A 27,179-nucleotide genomic window follows, 5' to 3' on the forward strand; every position below is an offset into this window, starting at 1 on the left:
AGATATATAAATATCTCTAGTTTCTTGTTCTTTGTGGCTGAGTAGTACTCCATTTTATAAAACAAGCACATTTTCTTTATGCAGTCTCCAGTTGGTTGGCAATTGGTCTGTTTCCAAGTTTTACCTGTTACAAAATGTGATGCTATAAATATAGATGAGCATATATGTCTGTAGTATGATTCTTTTAATTCTTTTGGAAAGATACCCAGGAATGGGATAGCTGGGTTAAATGGGATTTCTAATCTTAGTTTTTTGAGGTATTTCCATATTGATTTCCATAGTGGTAAGGCGTAGCAATTCTTAGAGATGAAAAATTAAATGAAATACAGAAGGTAATTCTGAAATATGGTGATCAGCAGAAAGAATTTACCATACCAACAATGAATAAAATGATTGAGAATATCAAGTTATCCAAAAGATAAAAATGAGTAATAGAATCAAACTTAACCCAAATATAAGGATTTATTACCCACTTTATGACAACAAAATTTTTTTCCAAGATTCAAAGTGAAAATATAGTTGTTAGAAGAATTAGTTACATTTAGAGTATAAGAAAAAGAAATCAGCCCATTGATAGCTGAGGCATGTATCATGATGTAATGTAAGATATAACTGCAAAAGAGTTGTATATTTGCTCCAGAGCCACTACACATTTCAGGAAAAAATAGTTTTATCTTAAAAAATTTTCTTTCTGTCAGAATGTGTTTTATCTCTGAACCCATGTAGAGAATTCCTATCTGGTCTTAACAAAATAATGTAGCATTTAGGGATGAAGATGCAGGCCAGAAGCCCTGCACTGGAGGCCAAGATGGAGAAGACCTCCATGGCCACCATAACCTTGCCCTTGGTGCTGTGGTACACAGGGAGGAAGGTGACCCACACGCTGCAGAACAGCAGCATGCTGAAGGTCAGGAACTTGGCTTCATTGAATGTGTCAGGCAGGTTCCTGGCCAGGAAGGCCAGAGTGAAGCTCACCAGGGCCAGGGAGCCCAGGTATCCCAGGACACAGTAGAAGGCAGTGAGTGAGCCCTTGTTGCACACGATGATGATGTGGCCATGTTCAGAGTGTGCATCTGTGTCAATGTAAGGTGGACTTGTTCCCATCCAGACTCCACAGAGAGTGAGTTGGATCATGGACCAGATGGGGATGATGTAGTTAGGTGCCCCCAATACCAACAGCTGCCTCATCCTTCTGCCTGGAGCAGTGACTTTGAAGGCCAGCACCACAGTGATAGTTTTCGCCAAGATGGTGGAAACAGCCACAGTGAACACGATTCCAAATGTAGTCTGCTGGAGGATACAGGTGGCTGTGTTGGGAAGGCCAATGAAGAGTAAAGAGCAGAGGAAACAGAAGATGAGAGAGATGAGCAGGGTGTAACTGAGAGTCCGGTTGTTGGCCTTGACCATGGGAGTGTCTCTGTGCTTCACGAAGAGCCCAAGAACAACAGCTGTAAGAATAGCTAAGCTCAGAGCTGTGCCAACAAGAGTCTTCCCCAAGGGGTCTTCAAAAGCCAGAAATGTGACAGATTTTTGGAGGCAGCGATTTCTCTGAATGTTGGAATACTGATGGCCCGGACACTTCAAACACTGCTGCATATCTAGTGAGAAATGCAATTTTTTCTCAGTGCAGATTCAGTAATTCCCTGTTATTCAAAGCCTCCACCATTCAGCACACTGGGCCAGTCAAGTCCTCCTTTTCTCTTATGTTGCTATAAAACTAGTCATTTGTCGTCAATACTGGTTTTGTTTTTTACAGTGCCATAACAATCCTAAAATTTTTTTTGTTGTTGTTTTTATGGCATGTATTTGAGAAAAATTTTCCATTGTAATAAACCCTTAAAGATCTACTTGTCTAAACTATATCTGTGCAGGCAATAACCTAGGTGTTCATTCACTGAGTGAGCACTCTTGATAACTCCTAAGAGCTATATTTTCTAATTTCCAGGGAAATAACTATATGCCATAACATTCTCCAAGGTACACTAAATTCTCTGAGAAATTTGCAGGTTTTACCAAATAGCAGAGTGCAATTTTGATTTTTATTGGATGATATCCTTAGAGCCATATAAAATATCAACATCTTATAATCATTAAACCTTTTGATTTAGAATTTTTACCTCACAACTCATTTCAGTTTTGTTGTTCTTAATTTTTCCTATTATATATGTGTTGGTGAAAACTTTTGGAAAGGGATAATTTATTTTTCAACATTTCATAGCTTATGATATAGTAAATGTCTTTTAAATTCAAATTCTGAATTGTCAGTGATGTGAAGAAAGAGTTGTTTGAACATTAACCTGATAGTTAATCCATAATCAGTTCCATTCATGATTAATTTACCTAGATTTTCTCCTTGCACACCGGAATCATTGTAAAAATAACACTGCTTTTTTCCCCTTCCCAATACATGCTGATCTTCTTTCTTTTCCTCACATTATTTTATTGGCTGGTATCTCCACCACACTGTATTTTAAATGTGGTGAAATAAAGCACTCCTGACTCATGTATATTTTTAACATTGAATGATTCTGTAAACATTTCTGTGGAATCAACAAAGTTTCCTCCTACTCTTAATTTTTTAAAATCTGTCAGCATTCATGAATTATAGATAAGCATTGAATTGTATATACTACTTCATTTATTGATACTTTTAAGCTTTTTCTAGAATCTACTGCCTTGATTTATATCAAGGAAGCACAAATTTTCCCCAATGTATCCTCCTTAAACTATAGCACGTTTTGGGATGGTAATTGGGATTTTCATTTAAGAAGGAATGTTGCAAACTGGGTGTGAGCCTGCACACCTGTAATCTCAGCACTCAAGAGGAGGATCTTTGCAAATTCCAGGACAGCCTGGGCTATATAATGAATTCAAGGCCATGCTGAACTACATGGAAAGATCCAAGAAACAGAGTTTTAAAAAAACTTGCTTGTTTTTCTATTGTCGCCCATGAGTGACACAGTTCACGCTTACTCATAAGATGCATTGATTTTCCCATCGTCTATCTATCTGAAGGAGTTTGAGTAATTTAGTAATGGTATACTCTAGAATAATTATAAAGTCCACCAGCTAAACTGTCAATTAACATAGAAATTGTGAGAAAAAACCACGGTTGAACTTTTTAAGCAGATGTTCTATTTTGAAAAATTTTATTCAGTATTTGTGTAAATTTGTGAATTTCATTAACATTCCTAAGTACATAATTTATTTATATTCTCTTACAAAATGCTTTGTATTTTTTGCAGATGTGTCTATTTTCAGTGTTTTTATATTTGGTTTCCTAATTGATCTCTTAGTAGTTAATTTTATCGAGGGCTATTAATTTTATTCTGTTACTAAAATCAACTTTTTATGGCTTTTATGTGATTATAATTTCTGTATAACTTCCATTATTATTATTATTTCCTTTTCTCTTTGATTTCTTGTTTTTGTCTAATATTTGTGGTGCAAAACTTTTGCTTATCTTTGCATAAACTCATAATATAAAATGCATACAAGTATATGTCTCCTAAGATACTTTTAGCTTCAACACACAGGGTTTAATGAGTGAAATTTTCAATTTCAACTGTTTATAATTTTGGTTAATTTCTTTTCTAACAATCATAATTTTGAGAAATTTATTAAAACATAAAAGAATTGTGGCTGGGTACATTTTTTTATTTGTGAACATGGTACATTTAATGCAACTACTATATACCAAATCAGAATCGAATATATATTACCGAAATGCATATATTTTGTGGATATATATATGTATATATATATATACATATGTACATATATATATAAAATGTGTAAATCAACTGACCTAATATATTGTCAATTTTGGCACCTCTCTAAAATATTAAACTCATAGAGTGAGGTGAAATTAAGTCATCTGTTACTGATGAAAAATATGGAAAAGCCTATGCAGAGAGGTGATTCCAATCCATCATGATTTAATATAAAAATTCAAGTATTCACAAAGTGGTAATAATGATGTGTAAAATCTTCAGTATTGCTTTTCTATACACTCTTTATTCCATGTCCCAACTACCCTCCCATGTTGAGTGTTTTAATAATATTGACCTGGTATTACTTACTGTGAATATTATACAAGTGAGAATGTGTCATTTTGACACTTCTCTTGACCTTACTTAGAACTTATGTCACTCATTCGTTAAATATACTGTAATGTTACTTCTTTAGTTAAATTTAAAACAATATTCTTAGTAGGCGTAGTAGCACACACCTATGATCACAGCACTCAGAAGGCTGAGGCAGGAGGTTCTCCATAAATTTGAGGTCATCCTGGGCTACATAGTGAGTTCAAGGCCAGACTGTACTACATTGAGAGACCCTGCCTCAAAAAGAAAACCCCCCAAATAAATAAAATATTATTCCAAAATGTTGTACATAGCATCATTTACTGAACCCCAGTCATTTTATTAGCCTTCCAATTATTATTGCAGATCTATGGCTTTAATTGCATTTTCTGTAATTGCATATTGCCTCCACTGCACATCTGTGAATTACAGTAGAGAAGGGCATGAAACCTCCTAAATGAGGTTATGCTTACAATCATCATGTGATACATGAAAGACACACCTAGTTTTTAAATAAAACACACAACTTGTGAACACCTGAATTGTTTTGAAATAGCGTTAGGTCCTTGGAAAGGAAGCACATATAAATTTTATATGCTCAATGTGGTCTAAATGTATCTGAAAAGAAGGTGAAGTGCTTGTTTTTACCAGCACTATGTATTGAAATCTACAAAGAATATGGAACTTAAAAAACTGAATTTTTCAGAAATGGGGTATGTTGAAAATAGTGATTTGATGATTTTAGAAAAATGAATCAAAGAATGTTCAAGGGACAGAGTGTGTTTTTGAAAAGGAACTTTGTATGGTGTAAAATAATTAGATCAAATGCTAAAGGAAGAAGGAATTATATTTTGGTAAGCTGTTCACTCATTCTCCCATTTTACAGTTGGAATGCAGGATAAGCTGAGAAATGGAGAATTTCTCCAGAAAGCACATACTCACCTGTCTCGTTGGAGATCTCATTCTCTGGGCAAGGGATGCAATTGAAACAACAGGCAGCCCTTCCTTCCTGAGGGGATTTCCTGAACCCAGGATGACAGCTCTCACTGCACACAGAGCGGGGAGTCTGACGGAAATCAGATATGTTTTGATGACTTGTTCAGCTTTTACCTAATACTTCAGAATTAGTGATAGAGTAAATTTAATAGGTAAAGCTTCGATGTGTAGTGTATGCTATGAATGTATAACATTTCTGAAAATATGATGAAAAAACTATATTCCTTTCTCATTCATCAAAAAGATGATGAGGTGGGGGGCGGTTTGGGGAGAGGTGACAGGTTTGAGGAGGTGGGGAAATGCCCAGTGTGTGCAGTCCTGGAGGTGGAGGTACCATTGACCTTGGAGCAGGATGGGGCTTTTGCCGTAGAGGTGACAGGTTTGAGGAGGTGGGGAAATGCCCAGTGTGTGCAGTCCTGGAGGTGGAGGTACGTACCATTGACCTTGGAGCAGGATGGGGCTTTTGCCCATTTCCTGATAAAGGTCAAAGGAGGCAGGGAGGGTTAGGAGCATTGCTCTTGTTTTTCATAAAAATTCGGAAAGAAGCTGGGCATGGTGGCACAGGCCTGTCATGCCAATGCTCCTGAGGCTGAGGCAGGAAGATCACCTGGAGGCCAGGCTGGGGCTACAGTGTGTTCAAGGCCATACTGAACTACATAGAGAGACCTCATCTCAAAAAACAAAAAACAAAGGGCCAAAACAACCTAGTTGTCCATCAGTAGGGAATTCAAAATAATCTATGGTCTAATCCACAAAGGCATAGAAAGTAGCTATGACATGAGGATGCCAGTCAGGAATTGATGCAGAATGAACTATGTATCCAGATGAGGAGGGTGGCAAAGAAGGGACCAGTGTCTAAAATGTGGGATGAAAAATGCCAGTTTTACTGTAGAAATCAGTGTGGAGATTCCTTAATAAACTAAATTAGAGGTTCCATTTGACCCAGCTATTCCCTCGCTTGGTATCTTCCTGAAAAAATTAAAAGCATCATACCTTAGTGGTATATGTACACCCATGTTTGTAGCAGCACAGTTTGTAACAGCTGCATCTTGGGAACAGCCCAAATGCCCATCAAGCAGTGAATGAAGATGTGGTTTCCATACAAAGGAGTACTATTCTGTCACAAAGAAGGATAAGCTTGAGACATTTGTAGCTAAATGGATGCAATTTGAAACCATACTCTTAGGTGAAATAAATCAGTCATACATGTGAAAAAAAGCTGGTGAAAAAGAAAAATTTTAAACTAAACTGTGGCTTTTGAATTTCCATACATGAATATTTCCTAAGGTAAGGCAAGGACAAAACACTCACAGCACAATTTCGTTATTTATGAGCAGTGAAATGCATTACAATTCCATCTGAATTACCTCTGTAATTCCTGTGCCCCACTCTATGATATCCTCATTTAGAGACAACTGTTGACTACGTGGAGCATGTGGGGAAAACCGTCCTACTTTCATTTTAAGCCTAAGACCCTCTGGAAGATTCCAAAAGTTCAGAATGTCATACTCCGCACTCAGTTTCTTTTGCTCATCCAGGTTCACGTGGTCTCCAATAGGACTGGTAAATTGAAGTTCCTTTAGAAAGTGGTGCAACTACAAGAGATGCATAATTCTATCATTAACTGGGCCCCATAATTAATGATCAGAACTCCACCGGGGAAAGCCCTTGACTGTCTTTAGTCCTAGCATTATAAGAACAGTTTTGCACATGTGTCCAGTGGAGTAGATCAAGTGAAAAGTTATGGAGAACTAAAATATCACTGTGTTCCATCTATCTATCTATCTATCTATCTATCTATCTATCTATCTATCTATCATCTATCTATCTATCTATCTATCAATATGCATAAAAACACTACAATAAAGCCCAGATAAATATTGTTTAAAAACAGAAAATACTTCAGTGAAAACTTCCCACACCCATTTTCTCTCTTATTCCCAGAGGACACACATGAAAAAAGGAAAGATTTCAATACAGAGTCAAATAGTATATCTAAATAATGCTTATCACCATGTAGTACATACGTACATATATTTGCATAGTACATAAAGTAATGTAAATTTTTATATTGTTTATTTAAATTCCATGGGAAAATTTCAGATGTGTTTAGTTGTAAACATCAGATGGACAGTATGCTGACATCCTGTGGAACACACACATTTATCAGGCTCATGTCTATATTCCCACTTGGAAATGTGTCCTAATTCTGAATAAATATCTCTACTCAGATTGCTCCTTGACAATGAAACTGCTGCAGAATTTCTTGTTGTTTTGGATAAAATATTCTAAACTCTCATTTGCACACCCTCAGGTAAACACACTGCTGGCACTGTCTGCAAGCCAATGCAGAGCCCTTACCTGCCAGGGGGAAAATCCCTCCGGTTCTCCAATGTTGCTTGGTTGCATCTGAACTTGGTAGAGAAGCATCTTGTGGAGAGCGTGAGCCACGGCATACACAGCATTGTAGACATTATAACTCTCGTCACTCATGGCAGGGTCAAAATGACTCACAGGAAGATAGGTGAGAGAAGCATTGGGTGGGCAGTTCTTCAATGTACAATCAAAATTAGATAAAGTGCAGTCAAAGTTCATGGACCAAAATACAGTGAGGTAAATGTCTTCTGGGTATTTTGAAGGGGTAACTGTCTGGATAAAAGTTTTAAAACCAGAAATCTCCTCATGCTGGTGTGCAAAAATGAGTGTTCCATGGAAAGAGTCCATGATGAAATTTTCCCCAAGGGTGGCAGGATGCCATTGTGAGTTTGTGACCCAGACTCTCCATGTCACTAAATGTTGCCCAGTGTAAAATCCAACATCAAGGACACTGTTAGTATCAAAGTAGATAATAATAACATTTGCTGGTGATGTTTCTCTGGTCCATAAATCATATGTTGGTCTATTTGATACCATGTCACTCTTTGAGATCATTTTTAGAAATGATACACAGATTCTATTCCTATCCATTTCTTCTCTCAAATCTGAGAGAAACTGAAGACCTTTCTGATTCTCTGCAATGACCAGTCCCACCCATGTCCAGCTAAAATGAAGCACCAGAGAGACCATGCCAAGGGCTAGAGATGTGTCTTTGGGAGCCATCTGATAGAGAGAGGGAAACTGATCACTGTCACTGAGCATAGGGTCAAAAGCACCATAGGTCATCTACAAAGACAAGAAAATTGAAAGTGAATAATGAAGAGTTTGGTATAAAGGACATTCTCAGATTTCAAAGGTATTAATCAAAGGCTGGAAGTGATAATGGGGGCTATCTGTACATTCATCTTTTAATTATGTCACTGTTTAAGAACTTTTCAGAAAATAATTAGATGCAGGAAGAAAGTATCTTTGTCTATTTTTGGCTGTTGTTCATTGTTGTATACAATAACAATATAAATGCCATACCCAAATTCTTTTTACTCACTTTTTTAGATTATACGTCTTTCTCGTTTTCTTTTTTTAATCTCTTTCTTATTAGTACATATTTGTCATTCGAGCATGTTCATCATAGGGAATTTTTCCTGTATGCAATATATCTCTATTCTTTTTGCCAGTTGCCCTTCACATCTTCAACCCCTCTTTCCCTTCCCATTTCAAAAAGCTTTGTTTTCACTTCGTTTTTTCAATGTCTTTTGTTTCTTTTTCCCTTCCTTCACTTCCTTCCTCCCCTGCCTTGTTTCCTTCACATTTGAACATTTTCTTCCTATTTCTCATGTAATTTGGTCGTTATTTACACTTTTGTTTCTCACACAGAAGAAACAATGTGATATTTAAACATATATGTCTGATTCATTTCACTAAAATTATGCTGTCAAGGTTCATCCATTTACCTAAAAATGTTTCAAGTTCATTCATTTCCATGGCAGAGCAGTACTCCATAGTAGATTAAAAAAATTTTTTTATCGATTCATCCCTTAATGGGTACCTACACCATTTCCAAGATTTAGATATGCAAATTGTGTTGTTGTAAATATGTGTGTGCAGAGATCATTGTGATATGAGGCTTTCAGCTCTTTGAAAAGATACAAAGAAGGGGAATAGCTGGGTCAAGTGGAATTTCTAGTTTTAATTTTTGTGTTTTTGAGGACTCTCCCTACAGATTTCCACAGTCGTTGTACCACCAATTGGTTACAAGTTGAAATTAAAGAAGAAAATAGGCTGTGTCCTAATTACTTTTCTCATTGCTGAGACAAAATACCTGACATCCAGAATTAAAGGTGAAAGGATAATTTACCACACAGTTTATAAAAGTTTCAGCACACAATTGCCTGGCTCCAAGGAAAGGTGACTCATGGTAGAAAGGCAAACATTCATGGCAGTGGAAGACAGCAAAAGCAATCAGAGAATTTAACAGACTCTTCTTGGCCTTTTTACACTCTCATTTAGTCTACAGGGATAGGGTGGTGCCAAATCAACCAGGGGATTGATATAATAACCACACACACTTAATCCCAACCTCACATTCTTTACATTCATCTACCTTTGAAAAGGCCCTATGACTGCATGAGGCTTTGGGGGGACATCTAGAAACAAACCATAACAATTTCCGTAATTGAATGATAATACCAATACAACATATCAGAACATGGGACATAATGATAGCCGTCCTAAGAGGAAAATTTATCCCACTGAATTACCACCTCAGAAAAACAGAACAAGCTCAAGCAAATAACCTATCATCGAACATCAAGCTTCTAGGAGAAGAAGAGCAAATTAAAACCAAAATATTTATGAGGGAGGAAATTATAAAGATATTAGCAGAAATTAATGCAGTTGGAACTAAGAAAACAATACAAAGAATCAGTAAATCAGTATAGCAGTTTTGGTAGTATGGCCATTTTCACTATGTTGATTCTTCTTATCCAGGAGAAGGGGATGTCTTTCCATTTTCTTATATCCTCTTCAATCTCTTTTTTTCAGAGTGCTATAGTTTTCAGTGTAGAGGTCTTTTGCTTCTTTCATTAGATTGATTCCTAGGTACTTCTTTGGTTTGGATGCTATTGTGAAAGGAAGTGTTTCCCTAATTTCTCTCTAAGTGAGTCTGTTATTGGTGTACGGGAAGGCTTTTGATTTTTGATTGTTGACCTTGTATCCAGTTACTCTACTAAAAGTCTTAATTAAGTCTAGAAATCTTCTGGTGGAATTTTTTGGGTCTTCAATGTAGAGTATCATATTATCTGCAAAAAATGACAGTTTAACTTCTTCCTTTCCTATCTTTATTGCTTTAATTTCTTTCTCTTGTCTAATTACTGTGGCTAATGTTTCCAGAACTACATCGAAGAGGAGTGGTGATACCGGTACCCTTGTGTTGTTCCTGATTTTAACGTGAAGGTTTTCAGTTTTTGGCCATTCAGTATGATGTTGTCTGTTGGTTTTTCATAGATAGCCTTTATTAAATTGAGATATAGACCATCTATTCTAATTTTTTGCAGGTTTTTTAAAATCACGAATGGGTGTTGAATTTTGTCAAATGCATTTTCTGCATTTATTGAGAGGATCATATGGTTTTTGTCTTTGGCTCTGTTAATATAGTGTATTACATTTATTGACTTACATATGTTAAGCCACCCTTGCATCCCTGCAATACATCCGACTTTGTCAGAATGTATGATATTCTTGATAATCCTCTGTATTCTGTTTGCTAGTATCTTATTAATGATTTTTGCATCTATATTTATTAAGGAGATTGGCCTGTAGTTGTCTTCTTTAGTTGGGTCTTTCCCTCGTTAGGGAATCAAAGTGATACTTTCTTCCAGGAATGAATTTGGAAGTATAGCTTCCCTTTCAATTTCATTGAAATGTTTAAAGAGTAGTGGCAGGAGTTCTTCTCTAAATGTCTTGTAAAATTCAGCTGTGAATCCATCAGGACCTGGGCTTTTGTTTGTTGTTAAACTTTTAATTACATTTTCAATTTCACTGATTATAATTGGGGTGTTTAAAATGTTTTTATCTTCTTCATTCAACTTTGGTAATTCATAAATATCTAGAAATCTGTCCATTTCTTCTGTGTTTTCCATTTTATTGGAGTACAGGTTTTCAAATTAGGTATTAACGATCCTCTGGATTTCTGTGGGATCTGTTGTGACTTCAGCTTTTTCATTCCTAATTGCATGGATCTGAGCCTTGGTCTTTCCTTTTTTTTTGTTTGTTTTTTGAGACAGGGTCTCTCTATGGAGTTGAGACTGACCTGGAACTCACTACATAGTACCCAGGCTGGTCTTGAACTCACAGAAATCCTCCTGCCTCAGCCTCCCAAGTGTGGGGATTACAGGTGTGTGCCACCACGGCTGGCCTCTTTCTTTTTCTTTTTTCTTTTTTGACAAGCATTTCATTAATTTTTTTCAAAAAGCAAAAACCAACTTCGATTTATTTATTATTTGTAACTGCTATACAGATTCAATGCAATGCTTATTGAAATTCCAACACTATATTTCATAGAACTAGAAACAATAATCCAAAAATTCATTTGGAATCATAAGAGACCTAGAATAGCAAAAGCCATCCTAGGCAAAAAACACATGGCAGCAGGTATAACAAGTCCCAATTTGAAACTATACTACAAAGAAACTGTGATAAAACAGTATGGTAACTGGCAAAGAAACAGGCCTGAGGATCACTGGAAAAGACTGGAAGACACAAAAACAACTCCAGATGTACTCAGCTACCTCATCTTTGACAAAGGAGCTGATCATCTTCACTGGAGGCAATATATTCTCTTTAATAAATGGTGTTGGAGAAACTGGATTTCACCCTGCCAGAGATTAAAACTAGACCCTTATCTATCACCATACACTAAACTAAAATCCAAGTGGATTAAAGATCTAAATATTAAAAAAGAGTCACTAAATTTGCTGGAGGATAAGTTAGGCAGAACTCTTGAAGACCTTGGCATAGGAAAAGACTTTATGAACAAATCGTCAGTAGCAAGGGAATTAGCAGAAAGAATCAACAACTGGAATCTCGCCTTATTAAAAAGCTTCTGCACTGCAAAAGAAACCATCAACAAAAGTAAGAGACAGCCTGCAATGTGGGAATAATTTTGATCAGCTGCTCCTCAGACAAAGGACTCTTATCTAGAATATATAAAGAACTCAAAAAACCAGCCCCCCTCCAATATAAAGACCCAATTCAAAAATGGGCATCTGAAATGAACAGACATTTCTCAGGCAAAGAAGTAAAAGCAGCAAATAAATATATTAAAAAATGTTGCACCTCACTGCTCATTCGAGAGATGCAGATGAAAACAACACTGAGATTCCACTTTATCCCACAAAGAGTGGCTGCTATCAAGAAATCAAACAATAACAAATGTTGGAGGGGATGTGGGGAGAAAGGAATCCTTCTCCATTGTTGGTAGGAGTGCAGACTGGTGCAACCTCCATGTAAATCAATATGGAGATACCTCAAAGAGCTGGGACTAGAGGTCCCATTTACCCAGCCATAGCTCTGCTGGGTATCTTTCCAAAAGAATTAAAAGTACCATATCACAATGATATATGCGCACCTATGTTCATAGCAGCACAGTTTGTAATAGCTAAAACTTGGAAACAGCCCATTTGCCCATCAGTTGGAGACTGAATAAAGAAGATGTATTTTTTTCTATAAAATGGAATACTATTCAACCATAAATAATGAGAAATTACATTCTTTCATAGGAAAATGGATACATATTGAGGATATACTCCTAAGTGAAATAAATAAGTCACACATTTGTAAGTACTGAATAGTTTCTCTGGTGTGAAAAACTATAATAGTACATAAGATCCTAATGATATAATTGGCAGTGTGAAATAGGAAGAAAAGGTACAAAGGTGTAAGGAAAGTGGGAACGGTAGGAGAAAGGCAATAAGGGAAAATAAAAAAATATGAGAAATGAAAAAAAGGACATAAAGTGTTTGTAAATGGGGAGGAAGGAGGGAGTGATGGGAGGGCAGGGACAAGGGTAAAAATGAGAACCAAGACCTGTCATGTAAACGTATAAGATGCCAATGATGACTGCAACTGTACTGTATACCTAAAATGTACCAATAAACTCAATGAGAAAAAAAAGAATCAGTATATCAAAGAGTTCTTTGAAAACTTAAAATAGAGAAACCCTTAGTTAATCTCATCCACTGAGGAAAGAAAACACTCAAATCCACGCAATTAGGAGGGAAACATGCCAAATTAAAATGGATACTGTAGAAGTTCAGATCTTCAATACCTACTTTGAGAATGTGTACAAGTCAAGGATACTCACTGTTGACAGTCTTGTTCAATATAGTTCTGGAAAGACTAGCAATAAGGCAAGAGAAATAAATAAAAGGAACATGGACAGAAAAGGCGAAAGTAAAATTATCATTATTTACTGAAGATATGATGATCTACATAGAAAACCCCAAAACCTCGACCAAAGGACTCCTGGAATTAATAAAACAAATTTGTCAGCATAGCAGGATGCAAAAGTCAGCATTCAAAAATCAATAGCATTCCTGTACCCAAAACTAACTGAGAGATAAATTAGGAAAAGAATACCACATTTCATAATAGCATTAAGTAATGTGAAATATTTAGGAATCAGTTTAACAACAGAAGTGAAAGATGTATAAATTAGAATATTTTCAAGAAGGAGATCAATGCAGGTATCAGAAAATGGAAACTTATCTCCTATTCTTGGACAGGTAGAACCAGACTTGAAAACGGCCATACTACCAAAACAGGTGTACAGATTTAATGCAATGCCAATTAAAATACCAACAACACATTGTCAATTATCTCATTAGGATCTTATGTACTATTTTAGTTTATTATATGAAGAAAAGGGCTAAAGTTGTAGGGAAAGTGGGAAGGGTAGGGAATGGTAATAAGGGCAAAAAATGGGAGAAAATGAAAAAATGGAAATAAAGTATTTGTAAATGAGGAGGGGAGAAGGGGATGGGGGATAGCAGGGACAAGGGGAAAAAAAGGGAACCAAGACCTGTCATGTAAAGGTACAAGATCCCAATAATGAATGTAACTAAATGCACCAATAAACTCAATGAGGAAAAAAATACCAACAACATACCTCAAAGAAATAGTGAAAAAAAACCTAAAATATGTATGGAACCAAAAGAGACTTAGAAGAGCAAAAGCAATTCTGGGAAAAAAACAAGCAAGGCAAAACGTCCATCAGAATCCCCAGGTTGAAGTCATATTATAAAGCCACCATGGTGATAACAGCATTATAATGGAAAAAAGCAGACCTGAGGATTCATGGAACACAGTAGATGATGCAGGAACCACTTCCAAGCACAATCAGCTACCTTATCTTTGTCAAAGTTGTCAAACACCTTCACCGGTGGAAAGTTAGCTTCTGAATAAATGGCAGTGAGAAAACTGGCTTTCCACATCCAAAAGATTAAAACTAGACCCTTACCTCTCACTATGCACTAAACTAAAATCAAAATGGATCAAAGGTCTAAATATTAAAGAAGAAACATGTAATCTGCTGAAAGATAAAATAGGTAAAACTCTTGTAGATATAAATATAAGCAAAGACTTTCTGAACAAAATCACAGTTGCACAGGAAATATTACCAAGGACCATCAATAGGGACTTCATATTAAGAGGCTTTTGTACAGCAAAACAAAACAACACACACATGCACACACACACACACACACACACACACACAGAAGAGGCAACCCATAGCAATGGAATGCAATTTTATGAGCTGTACCTTAGAATATGAACTTTTATCTAGAATATATAAAGAACTCAAAAAAATCAGAACACACAAATTAAAAAATAACAACTAAAATGGGCACATGAAATGAATACACAATTCTCAGACAAAGAAGTTCAAACAACAAATAAATGTATGAAAAATGTTCAACAACACTAGTCCTGTGAGAGATGCAAATTAAAACAGCACTGATGTTGCATCTCACTCCAGAAAGGATGACTAGCCTCAAAAAAATCAACCAAGATCAAATGCAGATAAGACTATGGGGAAAAAAGAAGCCATTCTACACTGTTAGATTATATATCTCAATGCACAGACCAAAAGTTCTACCATCTTTGTGTACCAGAGAGTAGCAACAAAAGTGGTAAAGTTTTATCTCTTCCCATCTACCCATCCTCACCTGTGGAAACTTGTAGAGTTCCAATAGTGTTCCAATCTGGGCAGATATTTCCCATGTTGTTCCTGTAAGAACAGCTATAGACTTGCTCTCTCTTCTGCAGGTGTAATTGGGGACCTCATCCTGCCCTGTAAGCAAAATGAGGGAACTCTCCAAAGTCCTCCATTGACTGTGCAGAACATTATAGATCTCATAACCCAGAGATATATTGGGCAAAACATGGGGGTTATTATTTATCTCTTCTATGGCAAAAACCAAGGCCAGGATATATTGGTAATTTCTGAGCTTAAACCTAAAGAGAAAGCAGAATGTTTCTTAAGTAAAAGATGCAATGCATTATTACCTTTAAATCAAGTACAGCACATCTGTGTCCCTCCAAATTTGAAGTCAGTCTCCTTAACACTTGGTGTGATATCACTACAAGGTTGATTTTTCAGGTGCAATTAGGTCTAGATAACATGAAGATGAATTTTTTCTGAGCATGGTTAGTATTTTTCCAAATGAAGAGAGATCTTCCAATTTTACCATATGAGAACGCACAGAAATGAAAGCTGTTCTCTATTAAGTTCTTAGTTGCTACCATTATGCAAAGCAAATAATAGTAAAAACCACAGTGTTTGTGATATATTTTTACATGGAAGCTTCAGGCAATATTCTGATGCAAAGCGTAGATTCAGTAGAGGAATGTTCTATTTGTAAGAGATTAAGGTCTAAGAATTTATAGCTCCAGAAAATAACAAAACCCAGGTAACTAAAAGTTCTCCCTCAATGTACATGAATTCAAATGTTTCCATTTTTATAGAAAACTGTAAATTGAAAATCTTATTAGGTTCCAGGAATGTAGCTCAGTGGTGCCACACCTGCCTGGCAAACACAAGGTTCTAAGTTCAATCAGTGGTACAAAAAATGTTATTATATTTAGGGTGGTATCTATATCAATGATGGAAATGATTGAACAATTAACATATCATTCAGGGCAGGGGATTTAGTTCAGTGGTTCTGCACCCTGCCATGCAAGTGCAAGGACCGAAGTTCGATCCCCAATACCAAAAAAACAAAACAAACAAACAAACAAAAATCCCCCTAAAACAAAATACAAACAACCCCCCTAAAAAACCCCATATCATTCCTTATTTCATATTTCAGTAATATTATTCAATACAATTAGAAATAAAAAGAGAAAATAATTCTACACTGAGGGCTTCTGCATAACCAGAAGACCTGACATTTGTGGGAGGATTAGTGTGATACAGAAGCTTCTCATTAGGTCACCTCAGCCTTTGACACCTCCAAGGCATGCATCAGTCACCATCAAAGACCTGGAATCTTCTTACATGGACTTCAGAGCTCCAGAGGAGAAGAAACACAAAAATTAGAAAAAAGGACATTTTCTAAAGTAGGAAGGATTGGCAAGACAACAAATTTAGGAATCTAAGATGTACAGCAAAGTAAAGTCGAAAGTTTATCATCCATTTTCACAGAAGTAAGGGTAAAATTCACAGCATCATCTCAGTAGTTGGAAAAAAGGACTTTGATAAAATCCAATATCCATTCATGATCAAAAACAATAATGATGTGGAGGAGAGGAGGGGATGAAGGGAGGGCAGGGACAAGGAGAAAAAATGAGAACCAAGACCTGTCATGTTAAGGTACAAGATCCTAACAATGAATGTAACTGTACTGTATACCTAAAGTGTACCAACAAACTCAATGAGAGAAAAAAAACATTAATGAAAATAGGCATGTAAGAAACCTAACCTCAACCCGATAAAATATATTTATAACAAGCCCACAGCCAATGTCATATGAAGCAGGGAATAGTTCAAAGCATTTGCCCTAAAACCAGAACAACCGTCAGCACTCTTTTTCAATATAGTACTCAAAATTTTAGTCAGAACAATCAGGAAAGGGAAAAGAATGAAAAAGATAGGAATAGGAAAGAAAGAAGTCAAACCACTGTTGTTTACAGATGGCATGACACAGTACATACAACCAAAACATTCCTGAAGTCTCTGAGAATTAAGAAATAAAGAAAATGTCAGAATACAAATTCAAAAGACAAAAATCAATAGTATTTCTATCTTCAACTTATAAGAATCTATGAAAAACTGGCATTGTAAACTGACTTATGGATGCATGGATCAGAATAGAGGCTGCACATCTGTCCCCTGGCACCTTCAGCTATGTGATCTTTGACAAAGTGGCTGGTAACATACATTACAGTAAGGATTGCCAGTTAACAAATGGTGCTGGGAATATAGGCTATGTGCATGTAAAAGATCAAATGTGCATCGGTATTGCTCATGATGTACTAAATAAAATAAAAATTGACCAAATACTTAAACATTAACATGGAAACAATGAAATTACTGAAAAATAAAATAGGTAAAACATTTGAAGTCAAGGGGTAGGTAAGAATTTTCTGAACAGAAATCTGACTACACAAGAAATAACAAAGAAAATCAATAGATGGGATTATATCAAATTAAAAATCTTCTGCACAGCAAAGGCAACAATCAACAGAGTGAAAAGACAACATAAAGGATATTTTGCCAGCTATTCCTAGCACAGAGGAGCAATATCTAGAATATACGATAAACTCAAAAAATTTAGATCAGCCAAAATAAAAGACTCAATCATCAACTGGCATCTCATCTTTTTAAAAATCTTCTGTACTGCCACAGAAGTCATAAGCAGAGCTAAGAGACAATCCACAACATGGGAAAAAATTTTTACGAGCTGTTCCTCGGACAAAGGTCTACTGTCTAGAACATATAAAGAACTAAAAATAATCAGACCCCCCCAAACATAAATACCCAGTTCAAAAATGGGCATCTGAAATGAACAGACATTTCTCAGACAAAGAAGTAAAAGCAGCAAATAAATGTATAAAAAAGTTCAATATCACTGGTCATTCAAGAGATGTAGATGAAAACAACACTGAGATTCTCACCCCCGCAAAAATGGCTGCTATCAAGAATTCAACCAATAACAAATGCTGGGGCATTGTGGGGAGATAGGAACCCTTTTTCATTGTTGGTGGGAATGCAGAGTGGTGCAACCAATGTGGAAATCAGTACAGAGATACCTCAAACAACTAGGATTCAAAGTCCCATTTGACCCAGCTATTCCCATGCTGGGTATCTTCCCCAAAGAATGAAAAGAATCATACCACAGTGATATATGCTCACCCCTGTTTATAGCAGCGCAAATAGCTAAAATTTGGAAACAGCTCAAATGCTCATCATCTGGAGACTGGATAAAGAAGATCAAGTCACACGAATAGTTTCTCTGTTGTGAAAAACTAAAAGTTTAAATAAGGATCAAAATGTATTGTTGATATTGTGTAATAGGAAGAAAAGGTCTAAAAGTGTAGAGGAAGTGGGAGGTGTAGGGGAAATGAAAGAAGGGAAAAGAAAAAAATACATGAAAGGAAAAACGTGGTAACAATGTTTTTGTAAACAGGGAAGGGCAGAGCGGGTAAAGGGAGGGCTGGAGAATGAGAAAAAATAAGAACCAAGATAAGTCATGCAAAGGTACATGATCCCAATGATCAATATAACTACTGTATTCCTAAAATGTACCAATAAACTTAATAAAGATTAAGAAAAAGACAATTAAATCGGGCAAGTGAATTGAATAGACATATCTCAGAAGATGGTCAATAAACTTGTGAAAAAATGTTCAACATTCCTGGCCATCATAGCCATGTAAGTTAAAACTTCTAAGATTGCATCTTGTAGCACAAAGAATGGCAGTCCTCAAGAATTCAAAGAATAGCAGATGTTTTCCGCATTGGGGGTGGGAATGTAAACTAGTACAACCATTATGGATATCAGTATGGTGATTTCTCAAAGAACGAAAATTAGAAATTACACTTGACCCACCAATTCCCTTTCTAAATATCTCCCCCAAGGAGCTAAAGGCATCAGAGCTCAGCAATACATACAGTCCTACAAATATTTACGGCAAGCACAATTAGTAACAGTTAAATTCTGGACTCAGCCTGTATGTGTACCATTGGATGAAAGGATAAAGAGAATGTGATATCTCTCCTAATGGAATACTAGTCCACAATAAAAAGGATGAACTTAAGATGTTTGTTATAATCTTAAGTGAAATAAAACAGACACAAGAGCTGAAATACTGTATGGCAGTTATGATTTCAGAAAGACAAACTACATGTAAAAAGCAAAACAATGGAGTCCTAGAAAGAAAACGGAACACAGAACTTTTGCAAGTGAGAAGGAGTCCAGTTGTGACAGGGTGAGTGTTGGCCAGAGGGGAAGGGGAAGCAAAAAGATTTCAGATGTGTCTGATACTTGTACTCAATAACCGTAATGAATGGAAGCTTTTGTTCTCATAAACATGAACAAAACAATAATGAAAATGGAGATGGAAGATTGAGAGAAGGAGGGAAAGAAGTGGCTGGAAGGGAAGAGAAATGAAAAAGAATCAAGATGATAGGAAGAACACAGTCAAAGGAGAAGTGGGAAGGGGAGGGGAAATAAGGCAAAAGAAAAAATGTGAAAAAGGGAAAAACGGAAGCAAAGTCTTTGTAAATAGGGAAGGGTGAAGGGGGTGAAGGGAGGGCAGGGGATTGGGGAAAAATGGGAACCAAGACCTGTCATGTAAAGTGACAAGATCCCAATGATGAATGTAACTGTATTGTTTGCTTTAAATGGACCAAAAGCCTTAATGGGGTGGAGGGGATCAAGATGAGCTCTGTACACGTACCTATTACTCCTTAAATTGAATGTAAACTTCATGGATAGCAAACATGTACTAAATAGAAAATAAGCAGAAAATGGAAAGAAACCCAGTGTTTCTCCATGGAAATAAATTACACATTGATCATGAAATCATGAAAACAATCTCATTAACAGCAGCTTCAAAAACATTAATTACCGAAGAATTACCTTAAACAAGATAGTGAAAATCTCTTCAACAAAAACTTTAGTACTCTGAAAGCAGAAGATTGAAACAGACATTAGAAAATGCAAAGACTTAACATATTTCAGGAAAAGCAGAATCAATGTAGCAAACATGACCCTGTTACAAAAAATGATCTGTTTATTTTCTATAATTTTAATCAAAATACCAAATGTATTAGTCTCAAAAATAGGAAAATCTCTCCCCAAATTTATGTGAGATCTGAAGAGAGTCAGCCTAGGTAAACAAAACCTGAACAAAAAAGAAAGCAAAGCAGGAGGTGATACACTCCCTGATTTCAAAACTACCAATGGGATACAATACAAGACAGAAACACACCCATGAAGCTTTAGTTATCTGGTCTTTGACAAAGAGGGATAAAAAATGCAACACTGGAGAAAAATAACTTCTTTACGAAAGGGTGCTGTTACTACTGGCTATCCAATACAGAAGAATGGATGTAGAGCTTAAGTCACATACAAATGGATCAAAGACAGATATAGAAAGAGAAACAATAAATCTGCTAAAATGTAAAACACCTAAAACCTTCCCAGACACAGGCACAGCAAAGACTTTGTGAACAGACTCCCAATTACACAAGACATAATTCTAAGAATCAGCAGTTGTGATGGTGTGATCATTATGTATAGCAAAAAAAGTACTAAGAAAAACACCAAAAAAGAATTTTCTATGCAGCTAAGGAAACAATCAACACAGTGTGGGTATAGTTTTCTTTGGTTTTTTTTTCAACTGAGTTAGTCTTTTTATTCTTTTGGCAAGCTCTTCGACAGTTAACTACTTCCACTGTACGTGGTGAAATACATAAGGCTCCACTTCAAATGTTGACTACAAGCATGGTCTTTTCCCCTTCACTGCAACTCAGAATTAAAGCTTTGATTCTTGTTTTATATTCCAATTCCAGTAGTGTCCACTGCAGAAGTTATCTGAAGACAGTCTTAGGCTTTCTAGCAGTGGTCTGTGACCAGCCTCTATCTTTTCCATGAACACTACAATGGATTTAGGTTATACGTGTGTTAAACTCCCAAATGAGTTTAAATGCACTTTATTTTTAGACAACCTACATGCCATGTTTTGTTTTTCTCCCTAAGAAAAAACAATGCTTCCACTCCAAATAAACCACGGTCAATATAAACGAAGTGTTCAAGATGACATCAGTCCCATTTGTCTAAAATCCCGGTGTTGTGTGGATGACAAGCAGCAGCCCGTTATGACAAGTGATAGATCCAAGGTAACCGCCAAATCCATTAACATTTTTCCATTTCTAAACCATCCCTAAAGAAAATCATAATTGGGGTCACAACATCCTCACGGTAGTCAGGAGAGCAACCATGCCATCGGGATACATGCTTGCACCAATAAGAAAAGGATAGTTTTTGAAATTAGCAAGGATGTGCTTGATTTGTTCTGCAGCCCATGTCATAAAAGGTTTTATTCTTTTGGGTCTTTGTTCTACAAGTTTGCCTTTGACTGATTTCATATAATCTTTGATGTACTTCTTGTAGGCCTCTTTTGTGAAGCTGGTTTCCTGCAAGTGATGGTTCATGACAGTATCAACACGAGACTACTGTGCTTTCAGTACCTTTGCCCTCCGGGCCTTCAGCGGAGGCATTTCCACCAATGAGAGAGTCATCAATGTTACCCTCCATTCTACTGACCGTCTTGCCCTCCACCTCCAGGCACAGCCCGCTCGCGGTCTCCCGGATCTTGTAAATGTCGGAGAACATCTCATTGTGGCTGATGAGGTCCCAAAAGATAATCATAATGGTGGCTGAAAGGATATGCGGCCTCGCTAGCTAAGCAGGAGCCCGGAGCCCAGAGTGAGCTCGGAGCCCAGAGTGAGCTCGGTGCAACCAGAGGGGCTCACTGCGGGAGGGGGGAGCAGGCGGAAAAGCTATAGTTTTTAATAAGAAAAAATTTCTGCTACTCCCTGGACAGAAGACTAATTTCTAGAAAATATAAAAATACAAGAATATCAGAACCTTCTAAAACTAAAGACCAAAACAAAAATGGAAACCTGAAGCGATAGACATCTTAAGTGCACTTTTACATGAAATATTTCTGCATTTGGCCATTTCAGAAATGCAAACCACAACACCACTGCAATTTAATCTTACTCCAGTAAGAAAGGCTGGCATCATAAGCTCAAAAAGAAGAAATGAACGCTGGCGAGATTGTGGGGGAAAGGGAACCCTTCTGCACAGACTACAAGAATGTAGCATGTACTGTAGTAAAACTACTATAAAAACCAGTATGAAATATCTTAAGAAACTAAAACTGTAAAATCCATTTGAAAGAGCACTATGACTCCTAAGTATTTTCCTGAAAGGCTTAAATTCATCCTGTTACAGTAATGTATACATATTGATGTTTATAGCAGCACAATTCGCAATAACTAAATTCTAGGAGTGGCCCCTATCATAAGGAACAAATGAATAGAAAAAATATGTGCTATATATATACACAGTGGAGTATTAATTCTAAATAATATTAACTTTGGGTTATTTAAACAAAAATAAAGGCACACTGAGTCCGTGAATCTAAGTGAAGTAAATCACACACAGAATATTAATTATCACATGGTCTTTCTTATATGAAAAACCCAAAATATAAGTAACATAAAGAGCAAAATAGAGAGAGTAGGAATGAGAGAGGTAGACCGGAGATGGAAAAGGGATATAGAGAAAGGGAGAAAGTTGAGGGTGAAGGGGAAAATACGGTAAAAGTGATCAAGATGGGATATGTATATCTGTAAATCCCCAAAGGGAATGCAAGTGTAATGCATCACAAACACATGCTAATAAAATATTTAAAAGACACAAATACACTGAAATAAAAGAAATTTCAGAGTAAACTTTGACATTCTTTTCACCTTTACCCTACTCTGGTGCACAAGTAGCTTCCTGTTCAATGATAATTACTCTTTGCAACATCTTTGTGATTTCAGCAAGAATGCAACAGAGTTTGTCCTTGTAATTTCTAAATTTTTCTTATGTTATCAGATTTGACAAAGTGCCTAGATCAAGTCCACTTCCTAGGAATGGTCCTTCTGTGATTTAAGAGTGTATGAATCACTACCTTCTTTTTGCAGCCTAGGGGATTTTACTCAGAGCCTGCCAAAGACCAGGCAAGTGCTTTAACCCTGAGCAACATGCTCCAGCCGTAATACGGATCCTTCAGTTGTGAAGCCTAGATTTCTATGTATCCCATAAGTTGGATTGGTTGATCTCCTTTGGAATTATTCTACTAATACACTGAGAGCCATATTTTGTTTGTAAGTTTAGTTATCATTTTCACCAGCAATGCTCTATATTTTCTTTTTTGTGTGTGCTCTACTGGAGATGGAACCCAGCAGATTGAAAGACATACCCCAAAATCTGTTTTTTTTTTTGGGACAGGTTCTCAACTTGTCTAAACTCAGCTTAAACTCTCAGTACTGTTGCCTCAAGATCCCAGGCAGATGGGATTAAAGGCATTTGCCACCATACTAGGATTTTGTTTTTGAGGTGAAAAAAAATACAAGAGCATAATTAATATATCATATGATAATTTCAAATTGTATGCATTTAAAGGCACGGTGTGCAATTTTCTCACTATTCCTAATAATGAATTTTTATTCAATTTGTTTTTCCAAATTTATTTTAGCTTATAAATGTATTTTGTAGTTAAATATGTCTTGCCAGTTCGGTAACATTGACATTCAGGAGACAATGACATTCTATTAATTTTATTAGTACATGGGTACAATACCTAATAATTACATTCATCTTGAGGAACTCTTACATATGTACATCACAGCAATACTTTATAATGGCCCTGACCCTCTTGCCCCTACAAACCTGCCCCATCTCCATTTCCCCTTCCCTCCTCCACAAAGTCTGTGTTCAGGATTCCTGTCTATGTTTTATTTTTCTCATCAAGTCAATTATATTTTTCATTTATCAGGAAAACCATGATATTTAACCTTTTGTGAGAGATCTGACGAAGTAAGAATTATGACCTTAAGTGGCATCTGTTTTCTTACAAATAAGTCATTATTCTTCTATGTGAATAAATATTACCCCATTGTTTATTTGATAAATATATAACATAGTTTTACTTATAATTTTATGAACTAGGTATATATAACAATTATAATTATCTGGATATATTATATAATTTAAGGCATTTATTTAAATATATGATAATCATTATTGCATGTATGTGGAAAACATATAAACATATGGTATACCTTTAATTTGTTTCAGAGGATCTTTGAAGATATGCACAGTAGTTTACCAAGATTTAGGTAGCCATGAACCTAGTCATTTTATTTCATAGAATTTATTTTCTGTTTTTTAAGTTTTTATAGTATGTTTGTAGTACATGCAGTTTATAATCATCTTGCAGAATAGGTTCATGCATATAACACAGCCTGGTTCTTTTTAAAATCCTCTTCTGCATCGCTCCCAACTCCCTTTCCGATCCTCTAAATCCTCTTCCCACATTTTCATTTTTTTGACATTATTAATATTATCTCATCTTATGACATATAATGTCTATATTCACTAAGGTTATTAGTTTCCAGTACATGGAATTCAAAGAAGACTACAATATTCTGAAAAAGAATTCACTTTTTTTTTTTTGAGACAGGGTCTCACTATGTAGTTGAGACTGACCTGGAACTCACTATGTAGCCTAGGCTGGTCTCAAACTCACAGTGATCCTCCTGCCTCAGCCTCCCGAGTGCTGGGATTACAGGCATGCACCCCCATGCCCAGCAAAGAATTCGCTTTTTAAATCAGATACTAAAGACCACTGTACCACTTTGGGTATCTGTCAAGGTTTTATGTGTTATCTTTGCAAATTATATAATGTGAAAGTAAATACCAACTTGAAAATTAAACATGAAGTGGCCAAAAACTGGATAAGGCAAGAGTAACAGTACGCTACTACTACAAGGTATAATACTATGTAGGGAAATGTCAATAACTAAAATACAGATATGTGTGTGTATATATATATGTGTGTGTGTATATATATATATATATGTATATATGTGTGTGTATATATAAAGATATATGGAGGATAAGTTGAAGTGGAATCTTAATTTAAGATGCATTTACACTAAGGTGCAAATACATAAAACCTTATGACCACATCATATTTGTTACTATCTTATATGCACATATGGGCCACATTCTAAATTAAAATTAATAAACATATTTTCCTGTACAATGTTCAGGTAAAGACAAAGATCTTATAGAGGACAGCATTTTACCCTAAAGCTTTATTTTCTTTTTAGCAGAATTTTAAAGCTTCTCCCGAGTCCCTAAGATGCTGTTCATGGTAGACAGTCAGGCTGAGTACCTAAGTACTCCTAAAACTGCAACTCTGTACATCTCTATATATTTCTTCAATAGCCATCAGAGTGTCCATGAATTTTATGGAGAGAGCCACCTACTAAAGCAGGCAGGTTCCTGATCTGGTGAATGTGGGAAACAGGGAAGGAGGGAGAGCAGGCTGCTTCTCCTCTCTCCCAGGAAGAGAATCACACTCTCCTCCAGCACACAGGGTGGCCGAGACAGCTGGACAGAGAGGAAAGCCTTGCCTTACTGCCTTGACGTGTCTTCACTCCTTCACCACATATTGTTCATTTGTTCACCTGGGCAACTGGGTCTTTATTTTAGGGCCTCTCTGGTTTCCACATATTACTCAATTTTGTTCTAAATATTTCTAATATATATTGAAATATAATCACCCATGATGTTTGAGCTCTTCCACAGCCTACAATGGTCTTAGTCTTTTTTTTTTTTTTAAATCACACTGGCTTATCCTCACCTAGAGCTCTCTTTGGATGGTTTTAGAGAAGAATGACATTTGCCCAAATTTTCAGTTTTTAAAATTTTACCCAATAAGCCCCAAATGGATCTTTAGCTCTAAACACATGCTATTCCATGCAGCATTCGAATGGAGCCCAATTTCTCTTCTGTAATGCAGAATCCCTTTATGAAATTGCTACACCCATAGTTATGCCCCAATTAGAAAAAATTCCACTGGGGCATCTTAAAAAGTGGCATGAACAGTTTCTTTCTTTAAAAGTTTTGAGGACATTCATGTTTATCTTTCCTTCTTCACCCACCTGAACTCCCACAGAATTGAAACAGTTTAGAAAGATCACTCTGTGGCAACCATCAGAATCCAAGTGTATACGTGAAACACATGGAAAACAGCATGCAAACTGAGTTTTTAAAATATGGAAAAAAACTACATAAATCTAAGAAAGTGTGTAGGAATAAAAAGATCAAAAGCGAGCATGAAAATATAAGATGGAATCTAAATGGAATCCGAGATGGGTAGTGTAACTCATAGAACAGGTAGGAGCCTCGATGCTAGCCCTGCCATCTCTGCTCTCAAGTGTGAGCAGTGTTCAAAGTATCTATGGTACAGAGGTCATTGTATCTAAAAGAAAAAGACACATTTATCCCTGGGTTCAGTTCCAACTTCCTTTCTCATGGGAGAATAAGTTCCTTCTAGGATCTTCTGGCACCTTTTCTCACCCATTTGTTAACCACAGCTTTATCTACACAATTCTTATTGATAACATTTGAAAACAAAGGCTATACATGAAACAGAATCAAGCTATCAGAGGTTAACTAAAAAGGGGTCAATTTATGGAGGATAAAAATATCAGTTTACTCATTTGTTAACCAGAGCTGAAGTTGTGCTCCAGGAGGTGTAACAATCCTTCGCTTAAGATAATCACTTAAAGGTCACTGGGAAGAATAAGTAAACATCTGCACTGTGAAGTCTGTCCAGATAGTGGAGACTAAACAGTGGTGAGCACTCAGTGGGGACAGCCTGAATTATACTGAATGGAGGAAATGTGAAAGCACCCTGGGCTCTGTGACAGAGTTAATGCAAAGCAGTCTCTTAGCAACAAGCTCTATCCAGTGACTGGCATTGTGTGTCTAGGCATTTTCCACCCTGATAGTCAAGCAAAAAGTGAGTGAATGAAAAAAATCACTTACTGCATGAAAAGGGAGAAGTCTTTGTCAGGCCTCCGATGAGA

General features: G+C 36.4%; 1 protein-coding gene and 1 pseudogene across 1 annotated transcript; both read right to left on the reverse strand.

Annotated features, from left to right (window-relative positions):
- Positions 1–675: 675 nt before the first annotated feature.
- Positions 676–22,817, reverse strand: LOC104863090 (vomeronasal type-2 receptor 116). The gene is made up of 6 exons (XM_010625360.1): positions 22,789–22,817; positions 15,182–15,470; positions 7,443–8,243; positions 6,449–6,676; positions 5,028–5,151; positions 676–1,598 (listed from the first exon to the last, which is right to left on the reverse strand). The coding sequence occupies exons 3-6, from the start codon at positions 8,241–8,243 to the stop codon at positions 676–678; spliced, it is 2,076 nt and encodes a 691-aa protein (XP_010623662.1). The 5' UTR covers positions 15,182–15,470; positions 22,789–22,817.
- LOC104863065 lies at positions 21,236–21,900 on the reverse strand (annotated as a pseudogene).
- Positions 22,818–27,179: the final 4,362 nt, after the last annotated feature.

Source organism: Fukomys damarensis, unplaced genomic scaffold (genome assembly GCF_012274545.1).
Source record: "Fukomys damarensis isolate Sample0158 unplaced genomic scaffold, DMR_v1.0_HiC HiC_scaffold_37, whole genome shotgun sequence".
Classification (NCBI taxonomy): domain Eukaryota; kingdom Metazoa; phylum Chordata; class Mammalia; order Rodentia; family Bathyergidae; genus Fukomys; species Fukomys damarensis.